This window comes from Falco biarmicus, chromosome 9 (genome assembly GCF_023638135.1).
Source record: "Falco biarmicus isolate bFalBia1 chromosome 9, bFalBia1.pri, whole genome shotgun sequence".
NCBI lineage: Eukaryota > Metazoa > Chordata > Aves > Falconiformes > Falconidae > Falco > Falco biarmicus.
The window spans coordinates 38,068,864-38,093,033 of record NC_079296.1 but is presented as its reverse complement, the minus strand read 5'-3'; the positions used below and the strand labels follow the sequence as shown (position 1 = coordinate 38,093,033).

Genomic DNA, 24,170 nt, shown 5'->3' with positions numbered 1-24,170 from the left:
ATCATCTAAAGATAAGCAGGTATGTATTGCTTTACCCACCACAAAACAGAGGTACTTACCACTTGATGCTCGAAATATACTATTCATCACTTAAATGAGGGTGAGAAAGCACTAGCTTTATACATTCTGTGTTGCTCCTAAAAGTTTCCAGATTAAATTTAAAAATTTAAGACTCCAAATAAAGCCTTTAGCCAACAGTTATGTATAAGGCAATTTGATACATTTCAGCTCTCAGTCAGCTCCTACGCCTCTGCATGAATACGCCGTGCTGACACAGAATACAGGTTTTTTTTCCAAATTGGCCTTGAAATAAATGACCAACTTTTCCTAAGAACCTCAAACTGTAATACTCACTAGTGGATTAAATCTTCAATTTCTTCTGTTGGTTTGCTAACAGTATGTTAATAACTACTATGCAACAGCAGATGGAAGAGAGGAGTGAGAGCAGCAGCCCTGCAGCCCCCCAGGTCAGTGCAGGAGGTGGCAGGGGGGTGCTCCAGGTGCGGGGTCAGACACTCCCACGCAGCAGCTCGCAGTGAAGCCAGCTGTGCCCCTCAGCCCATGGAGGTTAGCGGTGGAGCAGATCTCCCCCTGCAGCCCGTGGAGGACCCCACACTGGCGCAGGAGTATGCCCAGAGGAGGCTGTGACCTATGGGCAGCCCATGCTGGAGCAGCTCCTGGCAGGGCCTGTTGGCCCCATGGGGAGAGGAGCCTGGGCTGGGGCAGGGTTCCTGGCCGGGCTGGGGACCCCACCAGGGACCCACGCTGGAGCAGGGTGTGAAGAACTGCAGCCCATGGGAAGGACCCACGCTGGAGATGTTCATGGAGGACTGTGCCCTGTGGGAAGGCCCCAGGCTGGAGCAGGGCAGAGTGCGAGGGGGAAGGAGCGGCAGAGACAGTGACAGACTGACCACAGGGCCCTTTCCTCACCACCCTGTGCCGCTCGGGGCAGGGAGCAGAGTAGCTGGGAGTGAGGTTGACTCCAGGAAGACGGGAAGGATGGGGGAAGGTGTTTTAAGATTTAGTTTTATTTCTCATCACCCTACTCTGACTTTCGACTGGCCGTAAGTTAAATTAATTTCCCCAAGCCTGTGACAGCAACTGAGTGATCTCCCCATCCTTATCTCTACCCAGGAGCCCTTCCCTGTATTTTCTCTCCCCTGCCCAGCTGAGGAAGGGAGTGATAGAGCAGCTCTGGGCACCTGGCATCCAGCCAGAGTCAGCCCACCACAGCAACAAATAGCAATTTAGTAAGAAAACTTCAACCAACCACAAACACCAATCCCCCCAGCATTTAATTTCAATTAAAAATTAACTCGGGTCTGATCAGTGGTAACAGCAATGCTAGAGGTGTTATGCCCAGAAAACAGCTAATCTCTTTAGGATACACTAATGCAAATTTCAGTATCTGTGTAATTTTAATAAAGAAACAGAATTGTTATATAAAAAACCGCTGTATTTTGTATGCTCAATTTCACCAAATCTGTCAAAAATTTAAAACTACTGAAAGATTTATTGTATTTGCTAAGTTTTTTCAAATATTTAACCATTCTTCCAGTGTTTCCTGAACCTCATCCAATAAATCTTGAAGAAATTTTATGCAGAATTTTGTTTCTAATTTCCTATTCAGGTAGCATATTCTCCAAAAACTGTATGCATTAAAAAAACAAGTAATTTAAATTTGAATATTGTACCTTTGTAAGGGCAGCAGTATGATCTTCTCCACAACATATATGAACAACCTTCTGAGTTCTCAATGACTTTAGCAGCGTAGGAACATACCTGTCTGAAAGGTTTAACACAGCAGCAGATCACTTATTTTGAAAATCAAAATCAGAAAACAAATAGTTTTGCTTATTTATTCTAGTGCCGTTCTAGTCAAACAAGCACTTTGAATTTGATAGCGTAATGCAATCATTGTGACAGAGTTTATGTATCTCTGAGACAGAAGTGCTATCACGGAAAAACAGAGACACTACTATACTGAAATACTTTATAGCAAATAGTCTCATTTTCACTGGACAGGATCACGAGAATACATAAATCATGACGGCCACGAGAAAAGAACAGCTGGTTTGAGTTGTTTATGTGTTTCATGTTTTTAAAATATTCCTACAAGTTGTTAACAGTTGGTCATAGTTCAGTATTACTAAATGTGTAATAGAAAGGAATACTGAAAAATTAGGAAGCACAACTAACCTCCCTCCATCACCAGAACCAATCAACTGGGTCATCCAGTTGCGCAAAGGCAATTTTTTAAAGTGTTAACACTAATGTCTTAGAATTTGTGAGGTACACCAAGGTGCCTGGTAAAAAAGGGATTTTACTGAAACGTGATGCTATATAGAACACTGAGGTCACATACATTCCAAAGAATATGCAGAAGCAACTTGATGTCTCCCGCCAAAATCTGATTTCTGAAAAGTATGTGTAATTTTCTTATTACATCAGTGTGACCAGATTTAAAGCATCAATTCAGACACACATTTTAGCTACAACACATTTTTCTAATTTTAAATGGTGTTGACAACAATGAAGCAGTGAGAAAATTCAAATTCATGAAACTAGCTATCGATTATTCAATACTAAACCTGACAGCATACATTCCCACCTTGGCACCCTGTGCACAGATAGCGTGCGTGTAACATAACACAACCAACAAAGAAACCATTTTTTGTCTAACCTAACCACTTGTTTAAAATCATTAATGAGCATCAACAACCTAGCAGAGGGAATTTTGGAAATGGTTCGCTAAAAACCATGAATGATTATCAGAAGTGGCCTAAGGCAGGCAGATACCCACATGCCAGTAAGAAAACGATTTAAGATGCCTTACATGTGTCCTCTAAGCACAACCGAGTAGTTTTGATGGATTACTGGTTTTGTCAAGCTATTTCATCTACCTAAGATTCAGTTCAAACTGTAACAGCTGCACAGTACTTTAATTCAATCACATTCAGAAAGTTTAAGTCACAGAAAAGTCTAGAAGAGGGAAAGAAAACCAAGCAGGCTAGAACTTCAACGTAACACTCAGAATTTTCACTACAAAACAGCTGAGGAGAAAAAAACCTCTGTGTCTTCCTTATGCGCCCTCACACGACATCAGCACACTCCAACAATATTCAAGAAAGGTTTGTTCTGTCTGCTCCTTTTCTAGGAATGTCTTTACATCCACAAACCGGGACCTTCAGCCTGAAATTTTACTGCAGTAATGTTTACTTACCATTATCATCATTAAGACCCAGCTGCCCAAATTTATTGCGTCCCCATCCAAAAATGGCTCCAGAAAGAGTTAGTACAAAACTATGAGCTCCTCCTGCTGCAATTTGTGCAAAAGGGATTCCCAGCAGAGATTTAATCACATGTGGCGAGTTTTGTTTTTTATACTCATAACCTAAGCCCAACTGGCCATATTTATTCTGTCCCCAGGAAAACACTTCACTTCCTGTTTAAAGGGGAAAAAAAACCAAAACCAAGAAATACAATTAATATAGTTTAATTATATAAAGTTTATTTACTGTTAGAAAAGCTAAAAGTTAAGACAGTTACTCTACAAATATTTGCGAGTTGGAAAATGTATACAATTACTGACTTCTGAAGCTAAGCGTTTGTGTAATTTGCAGACATTCAACACAAATATTTAATCGGACTGAAAGTATTTAAATCACATTTTAAACCCCCAAAATTGCTCTTAACATCCTTGTTTCAATAGTGTTAGATAAACTGAGTTCAGTTATTACAAAGCAAGACGCTGTTCCATTGGAAGTTCCACTACTGCATATAGTTTTATACAGAGATCTTGCTGAAGTTGAATACTGAACATGCAAAAATTTCCAATTTCCAATCACAAGGCTCATTTAAGCTTTTGTAGAGCAACATACTTAATTTTCACATACAATTTAAATGACATACTTTAAATTGTAAAATATTAATGATCAATGAAGCACAAAATTTACAGTGTCATTTGATGCCTTATAAAGAAAAAACATTTTGAAGAAATCACAATTAGAGCTATTTATATTAAGATTGCCTCCAAAATAAAATGTTCTACTGAACAACCAATGTTTTGCCAAGGTATTGACTATCCTGAAGATCACCACCTTATTACAAAGACATTCTCCTTTTGCTGATGTGATACATTTCAAACAGTAACATTACCTATGTCTCCTACCTCCATCTTTCCAGTAACAGTTTTATCAAGATGGGAAACAATGAAACCCATCCCCTGGGGTACAGGTCTCTCAGATTTTATGTATTTATTTAAACAACAACCACCAAGCCAAACCCAACCAGACACAAAAAAAACAAAACAAAAAACAACCAAAAAAAAAAGCCCCAAACCATTACTTTAATACAAAACAATCTTCCTAACACCAAAGAAATCCTATGCCAATCATTTATCACATGAACTAATCCATCTGTTCAATATCCCATACGTAGATCTGAAGATAGGACAAAGTCTCCTCTCAAAATGCCCAATTCAAGTTAAGTTCATCCCATTTTCCTCCCTATGGGGGTCTATTTTTAAGACCATAACCTTGCTACATTGTAAGAGAACTTGCAGAAATCCTTGCTATCAGAAAAAACCCCAACAAAACCCCACCCTACAACGCACATGAAAACCAGAACCATAGAGCTGCAAATCTGTGAACTGGCAACAGGATGGTGATGCTGTACTTGCAGCTTATAACTATTTAAAACACTTAAGTGAATTTTAAAGTATAAACTCCTATTATATTCTTGCACCTTTGATCAACAGAACACTTAGCACAATTCTGACACTCCCCACACTCTACTGCTGATCTTAACCCAGGCAAAGGGTTATTTGTAAATCTCTGCCTGTCCTGAAAACAACAGACCCTCACTAGGTTGTAATGGTAAAGATGCTTGGGAATACATAACAGCACAGAAAACTCAGTCTGAGCCCACAAAAAGTCACACAAAGGATCAAGGCACATATAGTCAGTATAAACTGTTGTATTTAAAGAAAAAAAACCCAACAAATACATTCAGGATATAATTAATGCCTCCCTCCCCACAGCTTGTTTAGTTTACATTTCAAACAGTGTTAAGAAACACTGTCAGACTACAATCTTTCAGGAATTTTTGCTTTGAGTTTCTATTTCCATTAACCCTGTCCAGCAGCCACTTCTTGCAAACCTAAGTTTTGGCCACAACTCTGCTTTGTCACAAAGAAACAAAGAGGCAACAGATTTAAATTGACACTCCTCTCTGGAGAGCTATACAAACCAGACATGCAATATTCTTATACAAGTGAGGCCAACTAAGTATGTTCTCACAGCTCTAGAAAAACTTTGAAGACACGTTTAAACCTTTCAAAAAGTGGGTTATGATGTGACGTTAAATTTTAACTACAGAAGCACCAATAAAACAGACTTTCCAATAGAAAAGCTGACAAGGAAGTCATCATGTGAAAGCCTCAGTAACTAGAAGTCACAGGTTAAAATAGACTAGTGACAAAATGGCATGCTAGCAGGATGAAAAAGAAAGGGGACCAGAAAAAGGAGAGAAACAAAAATGAATTTTAAAAGGAAACATGAAAGCAAGATGATAAAAAGCAAAAAAGCATAAGAAGAAAAAGCAGCACAGCCCAACATTTGTTTGTGGGTTGTTTTTTTTTCAAATTTGTTACATTCAAGCTTCCATTGTTAAATTACACTTCCCCACCAACCTGAAATCCCATCTGTGTTAAGCAGTAGCACGTTTTAAAAAAAGACAAAATAAATGTTGAAACCTTTAGAATTACCTGGTAGGAATGTACACAAAGCTTCAAAAGAATTTGGCTTACCTTTTGAGAGTGCTAGCGAGTGATAATAACCACAAGCAACTTGAACAATTTGGATCTCTGATAAGCTTTTAATATTTCTATTGGAATAAGAAAACAGAGAAAGAATTAAGCTACTAGGCCACGGTATGAAACAAAGTCACACCAAAGGGTAATAATATACAATAAGTGAATCCTTTTCACTGAAGTATATATGAAACTAATTTCAATATTGTAACTTTAATTAGAAATGAAGAATTAGGGAGGTTCATGTGCTAGGAAGGAGATGTCACACAGGTGAGTGGAAGAAATTAATACTGGATGCAAGAAGAAAATGATCCCTACTTTCTAGTGTCCAATAGAAAAATGGTTTTACAATCATTTTCTATCAATATTAAAGACTGAATAAAGTTGAACACTCAATTTTTCATCTCTACCAACACTAACTTCAATCAAAACTTCCATTTACAGAGCTATTAAGTATTGCACAATAATAGAAAGAAGTTGCAAGTACATACAAATGTGAATTAAATCTAGTATGCCTTCAAGTTCTGATGAGAAAACCAGGACTTTCTAAAAGGCCTGTGGGCTTTTAAATTTGATACAGGAATAAAAAACCCTTTCTATTAGTTATTTATGTCTTTCATATTTAGACATGTCACAGATAGCCACAATGAAGTTATGAATACTAATGTTCCAAGGAATTGTAACTTTCATGTGTCTTTTGCTTACGTAAAATACAAAATTAGAAAAAGCCTCCAGCTTGCAAATATACAAACTTTCTGCTACAGACAGTTGCACTGATTTCAGTGAATCTATTCATCACAGTAAAAATATGAACTTCAGCTAGCTGGAATGCTTACAGCATCCTGAAAACAAGCAAATGAATCTGGATACCATTCATTTTTATAACTAGAAGGCATATCACTTGATCTCAGCTAAAAAAAATTTAGGGTGAAAACTGAAGGACAAAAATCAGATCACAAACATACCTTCCTCAAACCTACTCCCACAACCGGTTTTGAAAGTTTAACATTCTACTTCTCTTTAACTTCTTTTAAATGGCAGTTGTCAATCCCCATTTACATTCTTGAAATACCCATCCTACTTTTCTAACATAACTCTCATTCTTAGTAGATGACTATTAAAGAAAAAAAAAAAAACAAAACAGAACCCAAGACCAAACCAAACCCATCACACACTTCTCACATAAGCTGACTTTTTGAGAAAGGAAACTGTCTACAGCATGCAAGTGCCACAGCTAAAATACACTAATGTGCTTTTTTAATTGTAACAGCAGAATAGCTTAACCAATGGAACTTAAGCACTTTTTTTCCCCAAAAAACATAACTTATTACATACTAATTAATATTAACCTGGGTACTCTGACGCATTCCTCTGTTCCTGGCAAGCCAAGCTGTCCATCAGTAGCCAGACCCCAAGCATATACCTGACCCTTGTCATTTAATGCAAGAGTGTGGGCTTCTCCACATGACACAGCTACAATATTTTGGGCATCCAGCGCACCAACATGCTCTAACAAAAAAAAAAAAAAAAAAAAAGAAAGTTAGCTGTTTAATAAAAGAAGCTACTAACTAGGTAGTATCATTCAAGACAGTTATACTCAGTACTAAGATATCAACTAAAATGACACAGAAGCAAGCCCAGAAACGTCCCAAAACATCCTTTATTTACAATTATAAGCATGCTATTCTAGAAGTACGTTGAACTTGACACCCCAAAGTAACTAAACAACTGTATCTGGAGCTATATACAGAAGTGCATAAAAAAGTGCAGCTTGATGGCTCCTTCTAATCCTCCCATCTGAAAATGAGCACAGAAACTCAATTAATATTAAGGCCAAATAGATTATCGTCAAATGACTACACGTGTAGACATTATGTAAGAGGAAAACATTCCACCACAGCAAATTAAATTCACCTATTCATTATTAACAAAAAAGCCTGCAGAACAAGGCAGGGCAAATTAAAGACTAAAGCTACTGTTTTTGCAATGAGCCACACAATGTCCTTCTTTATAATGCAAAATACTGTAGAAACAGAACCTACAGAGCAATTTTTCTAGATATACAGTGCATGCCTCTGAAAAGCAAACACTAAAAGATCTGTGACTTTTTTCCAGTAGCCTGCATCAATACACTGGGAAAAACTCAAATTTTGTTTTTGTGCTTATGATCTGTGATCAAAAGTCTTTAACATTTTCATGTTAGCAACACTGAAGTGGAGAATTATCATCAGAGCCTGTCGTTAAGGTTGGACTTTTCAACAGTCCCCTTAAATAAAACGTTAAAGCGGGCTTTTGTGCCCTGTTTTCAGACACAGAAATTCTATTCCTGCCTAAGAATGGCAGAGGGCTGAAAAAGCCCGCGTATTATCAATGTAACAAGTGCTGTAAATGCAGCCTAGCATAGCCTAACTCAATTCAAAACAGTAGCTAACATTATCTGCAACGTGACAGGCACTCAGTCTCCAAAATAAAGTAACACAGGCAGCAGACAAATTCATTTTTTTAAACAGGTGGTCTGATTAAAGAGGTTACCACCCCAGTTCAGCCCATTAGAGCCTCCACAGCTCTGTCAGTGGAAGAGGTCATGTAAGCACTCTCCAGTTCAGGCAACAGCATGCAGATTAGCTCAGACTATCTTCACCAGCTGCTAAACTAGCCAGGCTGACTTTGCCTAATACGGATTAAGGAACATCTACACAATCCCTATGGCAAGCAGAGCTCTGTGGGGAGGAAAGAGGGAATGCACAGCTAGTGACGCTGGTGACATGGAGGTGGTAAAGACAACAACAAAATTATCTTCAGGTAGCAAAAATACATTCAAAAGAGAGCATCCACCCATTTGTAGAGATACTGAGCCTCTTGAGGCTGCACAAGTAAAGTTGTCCCAATGCACTGACTTCATGTTAGAACATTCAACAGTATTGTCAGTAATCTCTAGATGAAAGAAAAAATACGGAGGACATTACAATCCTCATGACCACTGTGTCGGAGTGTGTTAAAAAAAATAAAAGATTTATAGTAGATGTTTGTCCATTACATAAAAAAGCTCGTAAAAGACTGTTTTAAAAAACCAAAAATTAAGTCATGTATTTTTGTTGTAACTGTTAGATTTAAAAGACAATTCAGCATCATTTTCAAAGTGGGTAACAAGCATTCAGAGTAAATTTGATACGCTGAGTCATTCGTGTTCATGAATCATGAATTCATGTTCACGAAGCTGAAGTTTGCACAGGACTAAAGTTCATCAGTTTTAATATCCATTTACTGTTACCCAATAGAAGTCCAAATTAGTTTTAAAAAGTTACTTATCAACTACACAAAAAAAATCTTTATTTGGTACCAAAGCCAAAACTCTGAAGGAAGAACTGCTAAAATATTGCATAATGCCTTGTTTCCATCTGAAATACTTCTATCAATAGTTGTCCCAAGAAACTTGAAAAATCACTCTAGCGGTGATTAGAAGAAACTCTTACTAAGCCTCTTCCATTTATGTTATGCTGTAAGTACTGTCAGAGGCACTGTTCCCTATCTCTCAGTAGCACGCAGATATGACTCACATGCACAGCTCTGAAAAGAGCCCATGTGCACACTCCTCTGCAGTCCCTGCAAGATGTTTACCCACTTCTGCTATAGAACTGCGCTAGCAGGAAGCAGAAACACGTGCCTAACATAGATAGGAAGAAAAAAGCCCAAATAAGTTTTACACTGCATCCTTCAGGCTTTTCCAAACCCCCTTCCTGTAGCACCGCTCATGCTGGAAAGTCTTTTATCAGAAGTTTTATCGTTAGTTCTTAAAAAACAGAGAATTAAGAACATTGCTTTTACCAGACCTGCTCTACATCAAATATTAGATAATTAAAACCACACAGGACGTTTCTCAGTGACGGTATGCCAGGTATTCATTTCTACCATATTCCAGTAGCCAAATCCATACATATGCTACAATGCTAATCCATGTATTGAAGCAGGTCACCTCCCCTTCAGATTAAAGACAGCCAGCGTCTTCCACGGCCTTAGGTAAAGCAATTCTATGCTGGAAATAAAAAACAGTGGTAGTACTCAGCTGCACAGCAGGCAAAAACATGGGGGGACAGCCATGTTTCACAGCTGGTTGCTTCCAACTGTCACAAGATGCAATCCAAGCAAAGGTATGCTTTTCAAATTAAAAATATACCTGTTCTTGGAAGAACTAATATGCATACAATTCAGCACATGCGCAGACACTGGCAACCTTGGGTTTGATGTAGCATAAAAAGATAAAAAACTACATGCACCACCACACACTCTCCACAATTCATTAATTCTAAACTTACCGGGTCTTTTCCTGGCTTTTTCGTGCCCCAGTTGTCCTAGATCATTGCAACCACATGTATAAACAGTCCCATCATCCAGGACAAAAACAGTATGTCTCAGTCCACACCCTACATCTCTGACCCTTTTATTTAAGAAAAAGTCACTTTTTCTGGGTTCTAAAACAATCTCTTCATCAATTCCACCCAATCCAAGCTGTCCAAACGATGCATTTCCCCAGCACAACATGTTTACGCTTCTCTGGATCACAGAGATCTTCCAACTTTGCTTTTCTAGAATATCCCTTCTGCGTAGCTGTTCCAAAAAAAAAAAAAAAAGTAGGGTTTGTCAGTACTGTCCCTAACATTTATATTACCTTCTATCTAGCATGTAATCCACAAGTTCACTTTCTATATACCAATATAACACATCAAACACTTTTTTAAGAGTGTGATTTACTTTTTGCACAGTATTTACATTAACTCTGCATAAAACGTTTTCCCTCCCATTTCCAATACAACTTGTAAGATGTGCAGGTCCTCAGTTTTATATAACTTAGTTTCAAAAACTTAAAATATTCTTCATAGAACTTCTCTAATCCCTAATCCAGATCTATACAAATGGCAGTCACAACCAATTTTAGCCGGTGGAAATGACCTCACACGCCTTTTTAAGGAGACAGTACAGGCTAGTTTCTTTATACAAGGATCTCCAGAAAGCACTGTGTACAGCCTCAAGATCATCCCCAAAAACAACACTTGACTCATAGCTTGGAAAAAATTGGTCAGCTCTGATCAATCCAGTTACACAACCCAAATAATATGGTGTCAACCATTAAATTTAAACAACTATGAGGCAACCAAACTTAAAAATACATGGCTGAAACTCAAGTCCCCTCTCTTGTGCTGCAATCAAAAGCGGCTACAGCTTCATCGTTACTCTACTGTTAACTGGAGGCCACACACACAAACTTGCCCACGCAGACCCCTGTGCCTAATGCCGAAACTGCAATTACCAGTATTTGTGCTGACGAACTCTGCACCTATTTAGAAAGGATACAAAGCTACACATCTCTCATTTTCAGTATTGCACTCAAAAGAATTTATGACAATGTTTTCACTATTACTTATACTACACTTCGGCGACATAAGTTTCCACACATTTTCAGAGCAATTTAAAAATCAGTGCAACACAGTATAAAACTGCTACAAATTTTCATCTGTGACCATTATTTGGAAGACAGCATGTAAAATGGAACGTGGAATACAATGCACTTACAAATGCATTCCATCTTATTCTGCCAGGTCATAACACATGTAAACCGCCTAAACAAAGAACTGCTCAGAGAAGCAAGCCATCAGTTCGCACCTAAGCATTACGTAAACCAAAGGGCAGAATTCTTGCCAGCACAATAGGATGAACTATTTTCTTTGTAAACATCAAAACATAGTAAAGAAGATGCCTACACCTGCGATCTCACCAAAAAAAAACCCCAAGCAAAAAACCCCAAACAGCTTAAAATATATTGCATTCTGTTTACCTATCTCAGGAGATGATGCATGATCAAGTATTTCCCTAGCTATATCCTACCACATTCAGAAGGGGACACCAACATGAAAACGTCTTCGGTTAAGACATAGCTATGCAACAGCAGTTTTGACACATCTGTAGCAGTGACTGCAGTGCAAGCTCCAACCTGCAACACAAGAAGTTAGAAGAGACACGTGATTATTACACTGGTTTGAGATTTTCATCGTCAAGATTTATCTCCATCTCCAGTGGGGCAAAAAGCAGGAAAGTTCCCCTTGCTGTTGGCACAGCTATCCGCTCCCGTCGGGGTGTGTGTGGGGGTGTGTGTGTGGTGTTTGTGCTTTTTTCTCTTCAGAGACAGCAGCCAAGTAAGTTTTGCACTTGGATGGCAAATCACGGCAGTATTTCACCCCTGCGCGTAGCCGTGGCAGCCAGCTCACGGTGTCAGCTGCTGGATGCTACCACCCGTGACGTCAGCAGCAGCCCAGTGACACCAAATACCGAACGCGGGGGAAACCACCCCGCTCGTTCCGTACCGGCGCGGCGCAGGTACCGGCGCTGCGGGCACAGCCCGCCGCTCCCTCAGGCGGGGGCACCGCCGCTCCCGCAGCGCCCCGCGGCCCCAGGGCGGCGCGGCTCCCCCGGGCACCGCCGGCCCCGCCGGGGGGCGCGGGCGGGGCGGGGGCGGCCCCGGCGGAAAGGCGCAGCTCGGTGGCCGGCGCGGGGCCTCCGCCCGTCCCCTCAGCGCGCCCCGCGGCTGCCGAGCGGCGTCGCCCGTAACGGTCCCAACCGCCCCGGCCCACCGGCCGCCCGCGCTCGCCTCCCCGCGCCGCGGACGCCGCCGCCCGTCCCGTCCCGTCCCGCCCCGCTACCGCGGTCGCCGTCCGACCGGCCCCGCGGCTGGGCCCTGCGGGCCGGGCACGGCCGCTCTCCTCTCGGCCCCGCGGGGCGAAGGGCGGCACGCGCGGGACCGCGGGGGTACAGCGGCGCGTCACGGCCCGACGGAACTCACCGGCGAGCGGCGGCCAGGCCAGGCCAGGCCAGGCGCTCCGCTCCGTCCCGCTGCGCTGCGCTCCCCACGGCGCCGCGAGGCCGCGCCCAAGGCCGGCCCGCCCGCCGCAGGCCCCACCGGCCACCGCGAGGGCGTGAGCAGCCCCAGCCCGGAGCGCTGACAGGGCCGGGCCGCCGCTCCCGCGCAGGCGCCGACTGGCGGGCGGGGCCACCGCGCGCCCGCTCCCCCGCCCGCCTCCCCGGCCTCGTGGCCAGGGGCGGTGACGCAGCGGCGGCGCGGCGTGACGTCAGCGCGGGGCTCGCGGGGGCAGCGGTCCTCGAGCTGCCGGGAGCGGGAGCGGAGCGGGGCCGGGGCGGGTCCCGGGGCGGGCTCCGGACCGAAGCCGGGAGGGAGGTGGCGGTCGCGGTCACGGTCACCGCGTCGGGCCCCGCCGCCGGGCTGTGAGGCGGCCGGGCAGAAGCTGCCGGCACCCGGAGGAGTTCGGGGGAGCGGCGCCGGCGCCCTCCCGGGGCGCCCAAAGGCCGGCGGGGGACTGGGGAAGCACTCGAGCGCAAAAATGTACAGCAGCTTGGAAACACAAACCATCGTTGCGTTACAGCACTGGTTTTACATCAGCAGTGAAAAAATCCCAATGAGCATGTTCCGGGGCAAAGCGGTCCCGCCAGGTTTGCTCGAGGAGGGCTTCGTGAGGCGTCTTCCTCCGGCCGTGCGGGGCTGCCCGGGACGGGGCTGCGCGCTGCTGCTCCCCGGCCGTGACCTCCGGAGCCCGCGGGAGCCGCCGGCCCATCTCCGAGGGCGTGGAGGGAGCGCGCTCAGTGAGCGGGAGGAGCTGGAGCCGCCGGGGCGCGGCAGGAACGCACTGCGGGGCTTGCTCCGCCTGCCCGGCAGCGGCTGCAGGCACGGCGGGCCGCTGTCCCGGGCGCGGCCGCTGCCAGCCCTGCTGCCCGCCAGCCCTACTGCCCGCTCGCCCTGCTGCCCTGCTGCCCGCCAGCCCTGCTGCCCGCCAGCCCTGCTGCCCTGCTGCCCGCCCGCCCTGCTGCCCTGCTGCCCGCCAGCCCTGCTGCCCTGCTGCCCGCCAGCCCTGCTGCCCGCCAGCCCTGCTGCCCTGCTGCCCGCCAGCCCTGCTGCCCGCTCGCCCTGCTGCCCGCCAGCCCATGGCCAGCACAGCACGCCCCCCCACAGAAGTGGGTGCAGGTTTCTGAACTCTGCATTCCAGTTGCAAGCACTCCTCAGTGTCAGAGCATACGCAAAGTGGGCATAAACGTTTTTTTCCACTGAACACCTATCTCCAGTGGAGCAGGCAAGATACATTTACACACTAGACAAGTTTTTTAGGATTTTGCTTAGTACCAGGAGGAAAATCCATGGCAATTTTTTTAAGTAGAACACGCTGGGATTCCAAATGTGGTTTCGTTACTTAGCAGCCTCTCTGCAGTAATTCTGGGATCCACCTTTCTGTAGGTCAGGAAGTAAAAAAGGCCAGGACCAAGCACACTTCACAGCAAATCATTTTGCAAACTACGGGTACGGCAGGTTCCATGTTTGGTGTCTTTTTGCCCCGTAATGGAAAGCATTTAAAAAACAACCCAACAGATGGGATGTCTTGGTCCAGCCATTAAACTCCTTTGTGTACCTAAATAGGTAAGAGTCTACAGGACTTCTCAGGACTTGGGGTTGTAGGTTTATCAGTAAAGATCCAAACCAGAAACACGAAACTCAGACACTGAGAAAATGAGAGAGCTGCATAGCTGACAAAGGCTAAATGATGCAGCACTTTTCAAGGCAGCAAGTAACACAGGTCTGTTATTTAAAGAGGAGATGTTATTTGCCTTTTCCCATTCTGCATGTAACAACAGAAGGTTAGCAGTAGCTCTTACACATAGCAAATGGAGGAAAACATTTCATTCCTTATCTTCTAAACTTCCTTTTCCCTTTGTTTTGTGAGACCACCAGAGTGGTAACTACGAATAATTACACTGTGAAGTAGATTTTAAATAGTTATTCATTGTGCAATGTGTCCTCTGACCAGCGTGTGGGGATGTGTCCATGTACTTGAAGAGAACATTATACGCCCAGTACAATTCTTACATAAGAAAGTATTTTGGTGTAACTGGCCTAATGCATTAAATGAGAAAATAATAATAAAATGAGAAAATAGTATGATAAGACAATAATAAAGCCTGAAACAACACACAGTGTTGCACAGACCTCAACTTCCTTCTGTGGTACACATAGCTGTTTTATTTAAAACAGTTACTTTAGTCCTAAAATCTGATTACTGTAAGTGAAATAATTCAAATGCACCTTCAAATAAAGTATAAGCCATATTTTCATTCCACTTACTACCTATCTTAGCAACTCCTCTTCTCCGTGTTGGAGAAGCCATATCCTGCCTGTCTTAGTGCCTTGAGAAAGCCCCTTCCTTCATGGGGCTGAAGATAGGCAGCAGCGGGAAGGGAGTACCTGCTCTGACACCACACCACTGCCTGGCCTCCCTGGCACTCAGGGCAACCAATTCTGCATCCACTGGCATTAAATCTGCCAAAATGTGGTTCTGTAGGCACAGTGGTCAAAAGAACTGTGCGTGAGCATGCTTGCATCTCAAAATTCCCAACGACCATTATAGTACTTGCAAAAAACCGCAGTATTTTGCATTGATTGTATTGATGCAAAATACTGTGAAAACAAGAAATTTAAATCTGGTTAACTTTGGAGAAGGCATTTACTCCTTCGGAGTGCCTTAGCACAAAGGGTTTCCTATTACAATTGCACAGTCTTCTCACTGATGGTCACAACAAGTAGGAAACTATTTTCAGTTGCCCTGCCACCATTAAAATAGCAATGCTTGGCTACTGCCTGGTGATTGCTGTCAGCAAAATTGTGGTTTTTAAATTGTACCCCAGTTAATCACCCATTCAGATAATACAAAAATGAAAAAATAATATATAGTGTTAACTAAAGTATACTTGATGCTTTATCACTGGAAAATATCTTCCAATTAATAAACACAGTTTTGAAGCCTGCGGTGTTACAGCACAAAACTTTCTGTATAGCTAACAACAGAGGTGGACTCTGCTCTCTGCCTCCATTTTCTCCTGGCAACAGTCAGTACGTACTTTATAAACATTAATTCCTCATCTCAAACACCTTTGTTTTATACTTTGATGTGTCACAGAATACAGAAAATAGAAATGGGTGTCCAGAACAGCTGATAACATGAAATTAGAGATGTCAGCATTTTGCTGTGAGAAATTACTAACCTTTGTGTGAAGCTTTTGTGTAGAATATTCTTGATTAAGACAAAGGCTTTAGAATGCAAATAGCCTTACAAACAAGGTAGTCAGAACCTTTTATGCCATTTCAGTTTTACTGGAAGTTCTCTTAGTGAAAGTGGCTGTGTACACAGACAGATAACTCACACACACGTTTTATATGGTCTGCTACTTTATAGCTGAGTATGTTTTAGTTCTCCCTCTGCCCACCCTGCTCACTGTAATGACTCTGGTTAGCTCAAATGCAAATGTGCTTACCAGTAAAACCAATTATTTATTAACTGATGGTGACGTGAAAAAAAATGAACTGTTTTTGACCTGTTTGTGATGGTAAATCTATCTAAATACTAAATCAAAAATATCTAAAGTTCTGTGTCTAACTCGAGGTGTCTAATTAAGGGAGCTGTTTAAGGATAAGCTGAGTTGTCATACCTTAAAATACAATAAGCAAAACCAAACACCTGCAACACCCTGTTCCCCTCATCCTCTCAGGCCACCAAATGTAACTGAAATAGCCACAAGAATTCTATTCATAGGATGGAAGATGTAAAGAAAACGGAAAAGCAGTGAAGGACAAGGATGAAACCTGGACAGGAAGATTACAGTGAAGGAAACAACCAGCTGACCTTTGCATTAGGCATGAAGCTCCCGTGCTCACAAACTCTTGCATGGATCCAATATCCCCAGGCCCACACAAACTACAACTGGCACTCAGAGTGACCACCCCATATCCTGGCAGTATGGCAGAAGCCACATAAGTGCCCAGGCACCTGCAGGTTGGGGCTTAAGATGCTGAACATTTTTGAGCATCCTACACAGAGGGCTGGGAGTGCAGCCCCTTCCCGCACGTGGCACATTCTCTTCTTATTGCAGTGATGTTTCGCACTACTACATGAATTTTTCTATTATAAATAATGCAGCAGGCCAGGTGCCAACCAAATACCAGGAAATTCCCATGTAATCTTCTGGATTTTTGGCTTAGGTGTTGGATGCTGTGACATCAGTTCCCACATCATTAAACTGGGGTTTTGGTCAGGCTGAAACTGACCTTTGATTTTTAAGGTGCAATCCTATGGGAATACAAGCTCAATAATTGAGCCAGTTCTGCCGTGCAGAGAACACGCTGAACCTCAGCTTATAAAATAGCAGCTCCAAGTGGTGCCACATGCTGCTGATTCTGACATGACACTGTGTCTTTGCATGGCAGGATGATGAAGCATCCTAAAATTAGCCTTCTTACTATTTCGTAAAGAGCAGCAGAAAGGTAGCAGCCTGCACTGAGGAGAACAAAGAGGCACAGGAGAGCACCAGAACTGAGGCTCACACACAGGCTGGTCACAACGCTTCATGGTGAGCACTCTTGGCTTCTTTGCAAATTTCTGTGTTGGACTGTTTAGTGTCATTTCTTATCCCACGCACAGGGTGACCTGACTGTGAAAGAAGTAAGGTGCTCCTGTAATCAGAGGCGGGGTGGAGGGCTCTGTTCTCTCAGAGGGGTTGGGAGACAGCAGAAGGGAAAACTAACTCTGAAAATGACACAGATGGTCTCTTTCTTAGAGGTGCAGAGGAAGCTGGCATTTTCTTCACATAATTAAGTTTGTCGTTACTGGAATAGAGTGTGGAATGGAAGAAAAAATCGTGCTGGTTTGGAAACCAGAAATACCATGATAAAGCCCCCTCTCTGTTGAGCCACACTGAATTTTTCCCGATATTCAGCTTTCTCTCCCACCCCATTTCTTGGGTGATAAAGTCCTTACCTTTACAAGGAGTACAATTTGAGAGAAAAAACCCACCTTCCCAGGCAGTAGCAAGAAGGCATGGATGTGCTTGGGCATGGGAACAGAAATAATGAAAGAAAAGGTCCTAGACCAGAGTAACGCTTGCAGATGAGGAGAAAAAAGAAACTGTAAGGAAACGTTTGAGTATCAGAGGGCACAACAGGCATGACATGAAATGGATGTTGGGGCTGATTGCTAGGAGAGAAGATGACACAGCACGCGTCTCTAGAAAGCTGAGGACTCCACCATCAGCTAGGTGTAGTAGCCTGTGGCCCTGTGCCTAGACAATTATAAGGACATGCTATTTTCTCTGGTCCTATGGTAGGACTCCATGAAGAATAGCTGTGAAGAAAATAACTCTGAGGCATAAACTGTGGCTAGTATGTTCAAACTACACCCAGGTGTTTCTGCTAGTACTTATCGCTCAAAAATATGGGACTATTTTACAACAAAGATATTTCTGTTTAGTAAACAAGACTGGACAGTACTCTTCAGCTTTTGCGATTTAATTCAGGATAAGACTCATGATTTCACACGTATTACTGAAACCCAGAGGGGCATGACACTCTAAGATCTATTTTTGTGCAGTTAGCAACTGATAGATGTTTGGTATAGCATGGACTGAAATGTGGTGTCAAAGTGGTAATGAATCTGTGCCATTTGTTGTCAACTACAGTACAGGAGATCTCTGGTCAAAAAGTGGATTAAATATTCAGAGTGGACAAAGACTCTTGGACAGATGGAAAATTAGATTTCTCTTCCTGAGGTTGTTAAGAAGCTCCACAGAAATTATGTGTGAGCAGTCAGAGCTTGGAGTCCTTGGAGGACTGTAAGTCTGAATTTCCTATGTTGTAGGTCTCAACTTTAGCACTAGAATAAAAGATTTTTAAAAATAATAATTTGATTTTGGAGACAGAAGGGAAGTGAGCTGTATGAAATGAGCAATCAAATCCTCATAGCTGTGTGAAAAATTGAACCACTGCTGCTATCCACACAATTCATATGTAGAGAAACCTATTGACTCCTCATGTTCCCAGAGATCTATGCCAATACTCTTAAGCTCCTGTTTAGGAAAGAAAAATCGCCACAATCTTGTAAGCTTTTGTTTCTGTTTACTGACACTGGAGTTGTGCAAAATGCTGACAATCTTGTTGTTGATTTTTTAATGAGTTATTTAGAGGCTCGTATTTCTCTCCAGAAAATCTTGGGACGGTGTCTCTAGGGTAAGGTTTCTTTGTTTATTTGGTCTAGCAGCATGCAAAAAGCTGTTTCATTTTAAAACTTCAAGCTTGTAAGGGGGAGGCTAAAGCAACTATGTATCACTTGGAAGCAGAAACAGTAGAGCAGCCACCTGTGCCAAATCTCCATTGCATTTAGCTGTTGGTTTTTTTTCTTGGATGAGGGAGGTAGCAGTGATTCATCACTATGTCTGATTGATGAAGGATTTCTTGTCATTGATGTCAGCAAGCCACTAGGACACCACTAAATATGATCACTGATCCCCTTCAGAAATGGTCACTTGAGGGGTACTGGATAGTCCCCACTTAACACACATATCTTTACTTTCATAAAGGAAGCATACAGGGCTATTTTCAGCTTCTAGGCAGGGTTCTAGAGCAACAAAGTCACTCTGAAACATACACAGACATAGATCTAAGAGTAGTCCTAGGGACTGGATCCCTGGGAGATTGTCCCCAAGACTGTCTCAGGAAAAGGCACAGCATTTCCACAGCATCCAACTGAGACACAGCAGCTCCTGTATGCCCCATGACCCAGTGGAGACATCCAAACCCAGACAGATTATCAGCAAGAAAGTCAGCTTGAAACTCCAATTTAATCAGAAAACACTTCCACATTATTTTTTAGCCCGTAGACTTGTAAAAAAATAATGTGCACAATGTGATAAAATTTTGCAGGCAATTCAATACAAACAATACTGTAAGCTTACAAGCTTGTAGCAAACTCAGCCAAACAAACTGGCTCTTTAACAGACAGAAATGTTACAAATTAAATTCCTTTGAGTATAACTTTTTTTTTTTTATAAAATGAACAAAAATAATGCTTATTTGGCCTTATGGCCAAGTGGTTGCTTTGTAATAAACAGCATTAGGATTAAAAATCACTTTTTCTGAGAGGCAAATGACGTGATCTTTATGATTTTTCTGACCTCTTGTTTATGTTTGAGCCTCTAAATAGCTCATCAACATTAGAAACCTGTTTGTTTTGTCTTCTGAGTTTATAATAACCATAAGCATTAAAATAGTCTGTTCATAACTATAGTAATCCCTACTGACTTCTCTGAAGAATTGTAATAGACGTGAACCTAGAAGTGTTTTGTTTATTGCGGTTACAAATAGTCATAATTTCCAGTAAGTTATATCAGCAATGATCTCTTAAAAGTCTAGTATTTCAGATTGCATTGCCTGCACATTTTGAAGTAAAATTGATGAAAACTTTTCTCTTTTGACTAAGATTTAGTTCAAAAATAGTTAATAGCAATACATACAATTTTAAAGTCTTAGCTTTAAAAGTTCCTACACCTTAGTTTTCAGCTAATTTTGACTGGACACAGAACTCAGTATTTGCCCAAGTAACAACATAACAGATATTGTTATATTAATTTTCCTGATGTTTTCTAACAAAACTATAGCAAGTTAAAAGAAATGCCATTTGACAAGTAGAACTGCAATATTTTTAAAACTATAATTAAAGATTCAAATACCATGCTTGCCTCTGCTATAATTTCTTTGGACATATGGTGATCAACATAAAAAGAATAAAACAGGAAACTAATAATATATTCATTGTCATGTATTTTCTGATGTAAGCATCTGGCTGCATCATATCCTGCATCTCAGGATCTAGAGCAGAGAGATCTTCACATCTCTGCAAAAGAACCAAAAGTTTTCTCTTGTGTGATGTACATAGAGAAAAAGTATTTCAGGATTAGGAAGCATACAGTATGTAAAGAGTTTCTTTCCCAAGTTTTTCAAAACCAGGAAAGGAAACAATAATGCATGGAGCACTGTTCTACTTCCTTAATAGTTTCAATAATGTAATCAAAAGGAGCCCCTGGGAGGGCACAGAAAGTAGCCATATCTGCAAGGTGGAGGCTGTTATTGGAGGCCTCATTCTTGGGAATCAAATTATTCACTGGTTCTTGGATTTTAAACTTCATTATCTTGACTAAGGCTAGGAAAACTCTGGAAGTTCTTTCCACTGAGTTCTTTCTCTTGGCCCTCCCTGGCCAATAAACGAAAGCTGTCATTTTCCACACTTCCCTTTCCTCCAGCTCAAACCCTCAGATGGGTAAATTGTTTCTTAATGGAAGTCAATGGAACTAATGCCAATTTAAACTAGCCAAGTCTTGATGCGTTTTATATCACAGCTCGAAAACCACAACTGAGTATCTCAAGTATGAAAAAATACATGTTTATACTCTTTTCATGCAGTGCAGTCAGCAAACTGAAATGCATTTCACATAAACTCTATTCAACACAGCATGATACCAGCAGTTCTGGCTCCCCTTCCTGCTCCAGCTCCCACTTAAAACTTCTCTATTCACTCAAACATCTTAAATCCTATTCAACAGCTGAACGCACAATGAAACACATCCACTCTATGCAGGAGGAACAATTTTCATATACGATACCCATGGGTTATTAACATTATGGTTGCGACTTTCTGAAGTATGTCTCTTCAAAATGTCTATTTTGATTTTCAAAAAATGGTGAGTAAAGATTTAGGTGACTGCCTCTAGTCACCCAAATGACAAAATCTTAGGCAATATGAAGTTATATAGATACACTAAATGAGAATATGCTGCTGGATATACACAGGTAATCCCTTAGCCTTTCAACAAATACGTAAGAAAACTGAAAGTAAATTTTTTTAACTACTTAATGAAAACATAGGCTTAGTCATATCCTGTCTTTGAATTTCCAAACTACTAAATATTTCTTTATAAAATAATGGGAATTTATTTGCTATATTGTCCTTATTTAACATTAAGCATATACCTTAAGATTATGTCTAAAATTTAGTTCAAATATTGAGCTTCCACAGCCCCACACCACCAATTAAGCGTGCCAAAAAGGTTTTGTTGTGCTTTAAAAGGCCTTTACTAATTAGATTAAATGAAAAATACTTACTATAATATTTGCATTTTCTTTCTAAGTGCCACAGTTTGGAGTCTTCCAATATTCTTCTTTTTCTAAAGCAAAAAGAAGTGAGACATTTAAAAAAGCATTTTCAGAGGCACCCTAGGCAGAAAGAGAATTCCTTTTTATAACTTGTGTGATAGCACATGGCATTACTACATGTCACTGATGTACCAGTTGGTCTAAACTTGGCTTGTAATATGTGTGGTTTATCAGATCAGAATATATTTTAAATCCTGTGATATATCTTTTGACTCCTTCCACTGAGTAAATTAATATTTTAACTGTTTGGAGATTAGACGGTTCTGGAGACTGACAACTGCATAAACAGAACCAATGGCTTAAATGTGGCCTGGGAAAGTACTCATAACCTTTTTTATTACTAGGTGACTTATTTGAAATGAATTAGAGGTTTTATTTAGTTTCCTATTATCCTCCTCTCTTTTTCTTTCTCTGTCTCTTTCTCTGTCTTATATATTTGTGAGAAAGTCACATTAGGCATACTTAACAGTTTGCATGGCTAGTCAGAATGGCCAGTACCTCCTGCTGTTGCTGCTCTGAGGTAATCTTCTGGGTCATGATCCTTACTCCAGTAAGTGAGCTTACATTATCAGTATATCACTTGTTACTCAGCTGGACAGAGTGATTCTGATACTGATGGTGTTTAATAAGCTGGTACTATCAAATTACTTTAATTTCCATCTCTGTCCCCTCTGAATGTTGGCTTGTGCTTTGACAAGAAAGATCTTTATTTTAAAATTAATTCTGTCAGTGAAGTTTTATCCTTAAAAAAACCAGGTTTTCTGAAGGTTCATCAGTATCTATAGATACTATTTTTGCAGTGCATCTGCATTTCTACACATTATGTTATAATGCATGTCAGTTTAAAATTACAATGAAAAACGCAACATTTAAAGTGGGAAGGTGACTCAGTGGCCTGAGGGAAGGCGTTCCAGACAGATGAGGCAGCGTAAGGGAAAGAGTGCCAGAACCACCGGGAGGAGCCGGTAAACTGATCTCAAGTGTGCAGAATAAGGTGACACACTGAAGCGCTGTTAAAACAGCAACTATTTCTCAAATCAGTCACCTAATGAGATTCAGAGTTTGGGAATGACACCCTAGTTCTGTTTTCATTACAAAATGGCACTGGTTTTAATACAAAGGAAGAAAAATTTTAAAGGCATATAACTTGTGCAGAAGTTTTTTTTCCCTTGTCTACACGATCAGAGAGCTGGGCAGAGTCAATGCTTTCTGGACTCTGTGCACAAGGGGTGAACTAGTAGCAGCTAGCACTCATTCTCCTAGCTAGAACCAGACGACAGGATTCCCCTAACCCCAGAGGCCACTGCTGCCTTTTACTGGGCACAAAGACTGCCGTGCTTTTCTGCTGCCACCATGTGTCGAGATGGTGTGTTCCGTGCAAGTACGGATATAATCTCTCCGCCCCAGCTGTGGCCCTTCAGACTGGCCATTTCCCAGTTCATCCTGCTGCACCATTGCAATATACTACGTAAGTCTCTCCTTTCCATGGAGTTTGCTTCTGTCATATTTTAGCGAACTGTTAGCAAACTATGCTCTCCTCCTACCTAATCGATGTGTGTCAAGCCCTCGTCTCTAGTTCGTTCCTCTGGTCACCTCACTGAACAATCACGTAGCTGTCCTCCAAACTGTTTATCCCAGGCCTACCTAGCTGCAGTGATCTGATGACCACAAGTTCAGAGATGAGCTGACAGCCATGCACACTGTGGCTAAACCACTGAAACTCTCATTTGAGCGTGCTCAGAAAGCAAGAGGTCTCAAGAGATTACTTTAAAAGATGTAGACTATCCATAAATGCCCCCTCCTTATTCTCTTCCAGCAACGACCCTTTAAGGCACTCTAATTAGGGGCGTATCTCATGAAGTATAATTTTGGCAACTAAGTTACTGACTGTTTTGTCCTATTAAACATCTGACTAGAGCTTATATTTTCTACAAGTTCTAGTTGTCTATAACAGGCGCAAAAGCCTCTGGTGCCAAAACCACCAGCCATTCATTCTGGTTTCGGTTACTCCAGAATCCCAAAGGCCCTGATCTGCCCTACCGTTAGGCTGAGCTGCCTCAGGCTCCTGCCAGCTGCCTTCGTGTTTAATTTGCTGTAGGCCTCAGGGACTCTAATATAAAACAAAGAAATACCCTGGAATGCCCCTATTAGAAAAAAGATACTGAAGATACCTGTGTTTTGTATAAATGGTATATAAGCCCTTAGTTCAGACAGAAGGCAAGGCCCTCAGTACATTTTCCTCATTACCATGTGATGCACATTAATCAGGTTCCC

General features: G+C 41.9%; 1 protein-coding gene across 5 annotated transcripts in view; it reads right to left on the bottom strand.

Annotated features, from left to right (window-relative positions):
• The window catches only part of HERC4 (HECT and RLD domain containing E3 ubiquitin protein ligase 4), a 44,528-nt gene extending 22,662 nt beyond the window's left edge, over positions 1-21,866 (bottom strand). For 3 of the 5 annotated variants that reach the window (XM_056351647.1, XM_056351650.1, XM_056351651.1), the window contains exons 1-7: positions 12,645-12,831; positions 11,643-11,798; positions 10,126-10,417; positions 7,162-7,321; positions 5,810-5,886; positions 3,224-3,445; positions 1,695-1,786 (exon numbers count right to left, since the gene is read on the bottom strand). In XM_056351647.1, coding sequence (XP_056207622.1) covers positions 1,695-1,786; positions 3,224-3,445; positions 5,810-5,886; positions 7,162-7,321; positions 10,126-10,351 — 777 coding nt within the window. In that variant the 5' untranslated portion in view covers positions 10,352-10,417; positions 11,643-11,798; positions 12,645-12,831. Of the gene's footprint in view, positions 1-1,694; positions 1,787-3,223; positions 3,446-5,809; positions 5,887-7,161; positions 7,322-10,125; positions 10,418-11,642; positions 11,799-12,644; positions 12,832-21,845 lie in introns of those variants that run through there. The other 2 variants (XM_056351648.1, XM_056351649.1) reach the window with 2 other exon arrangements.
• Positions 21,867-24,170: the final 2,304 nt, after the last annotated feature.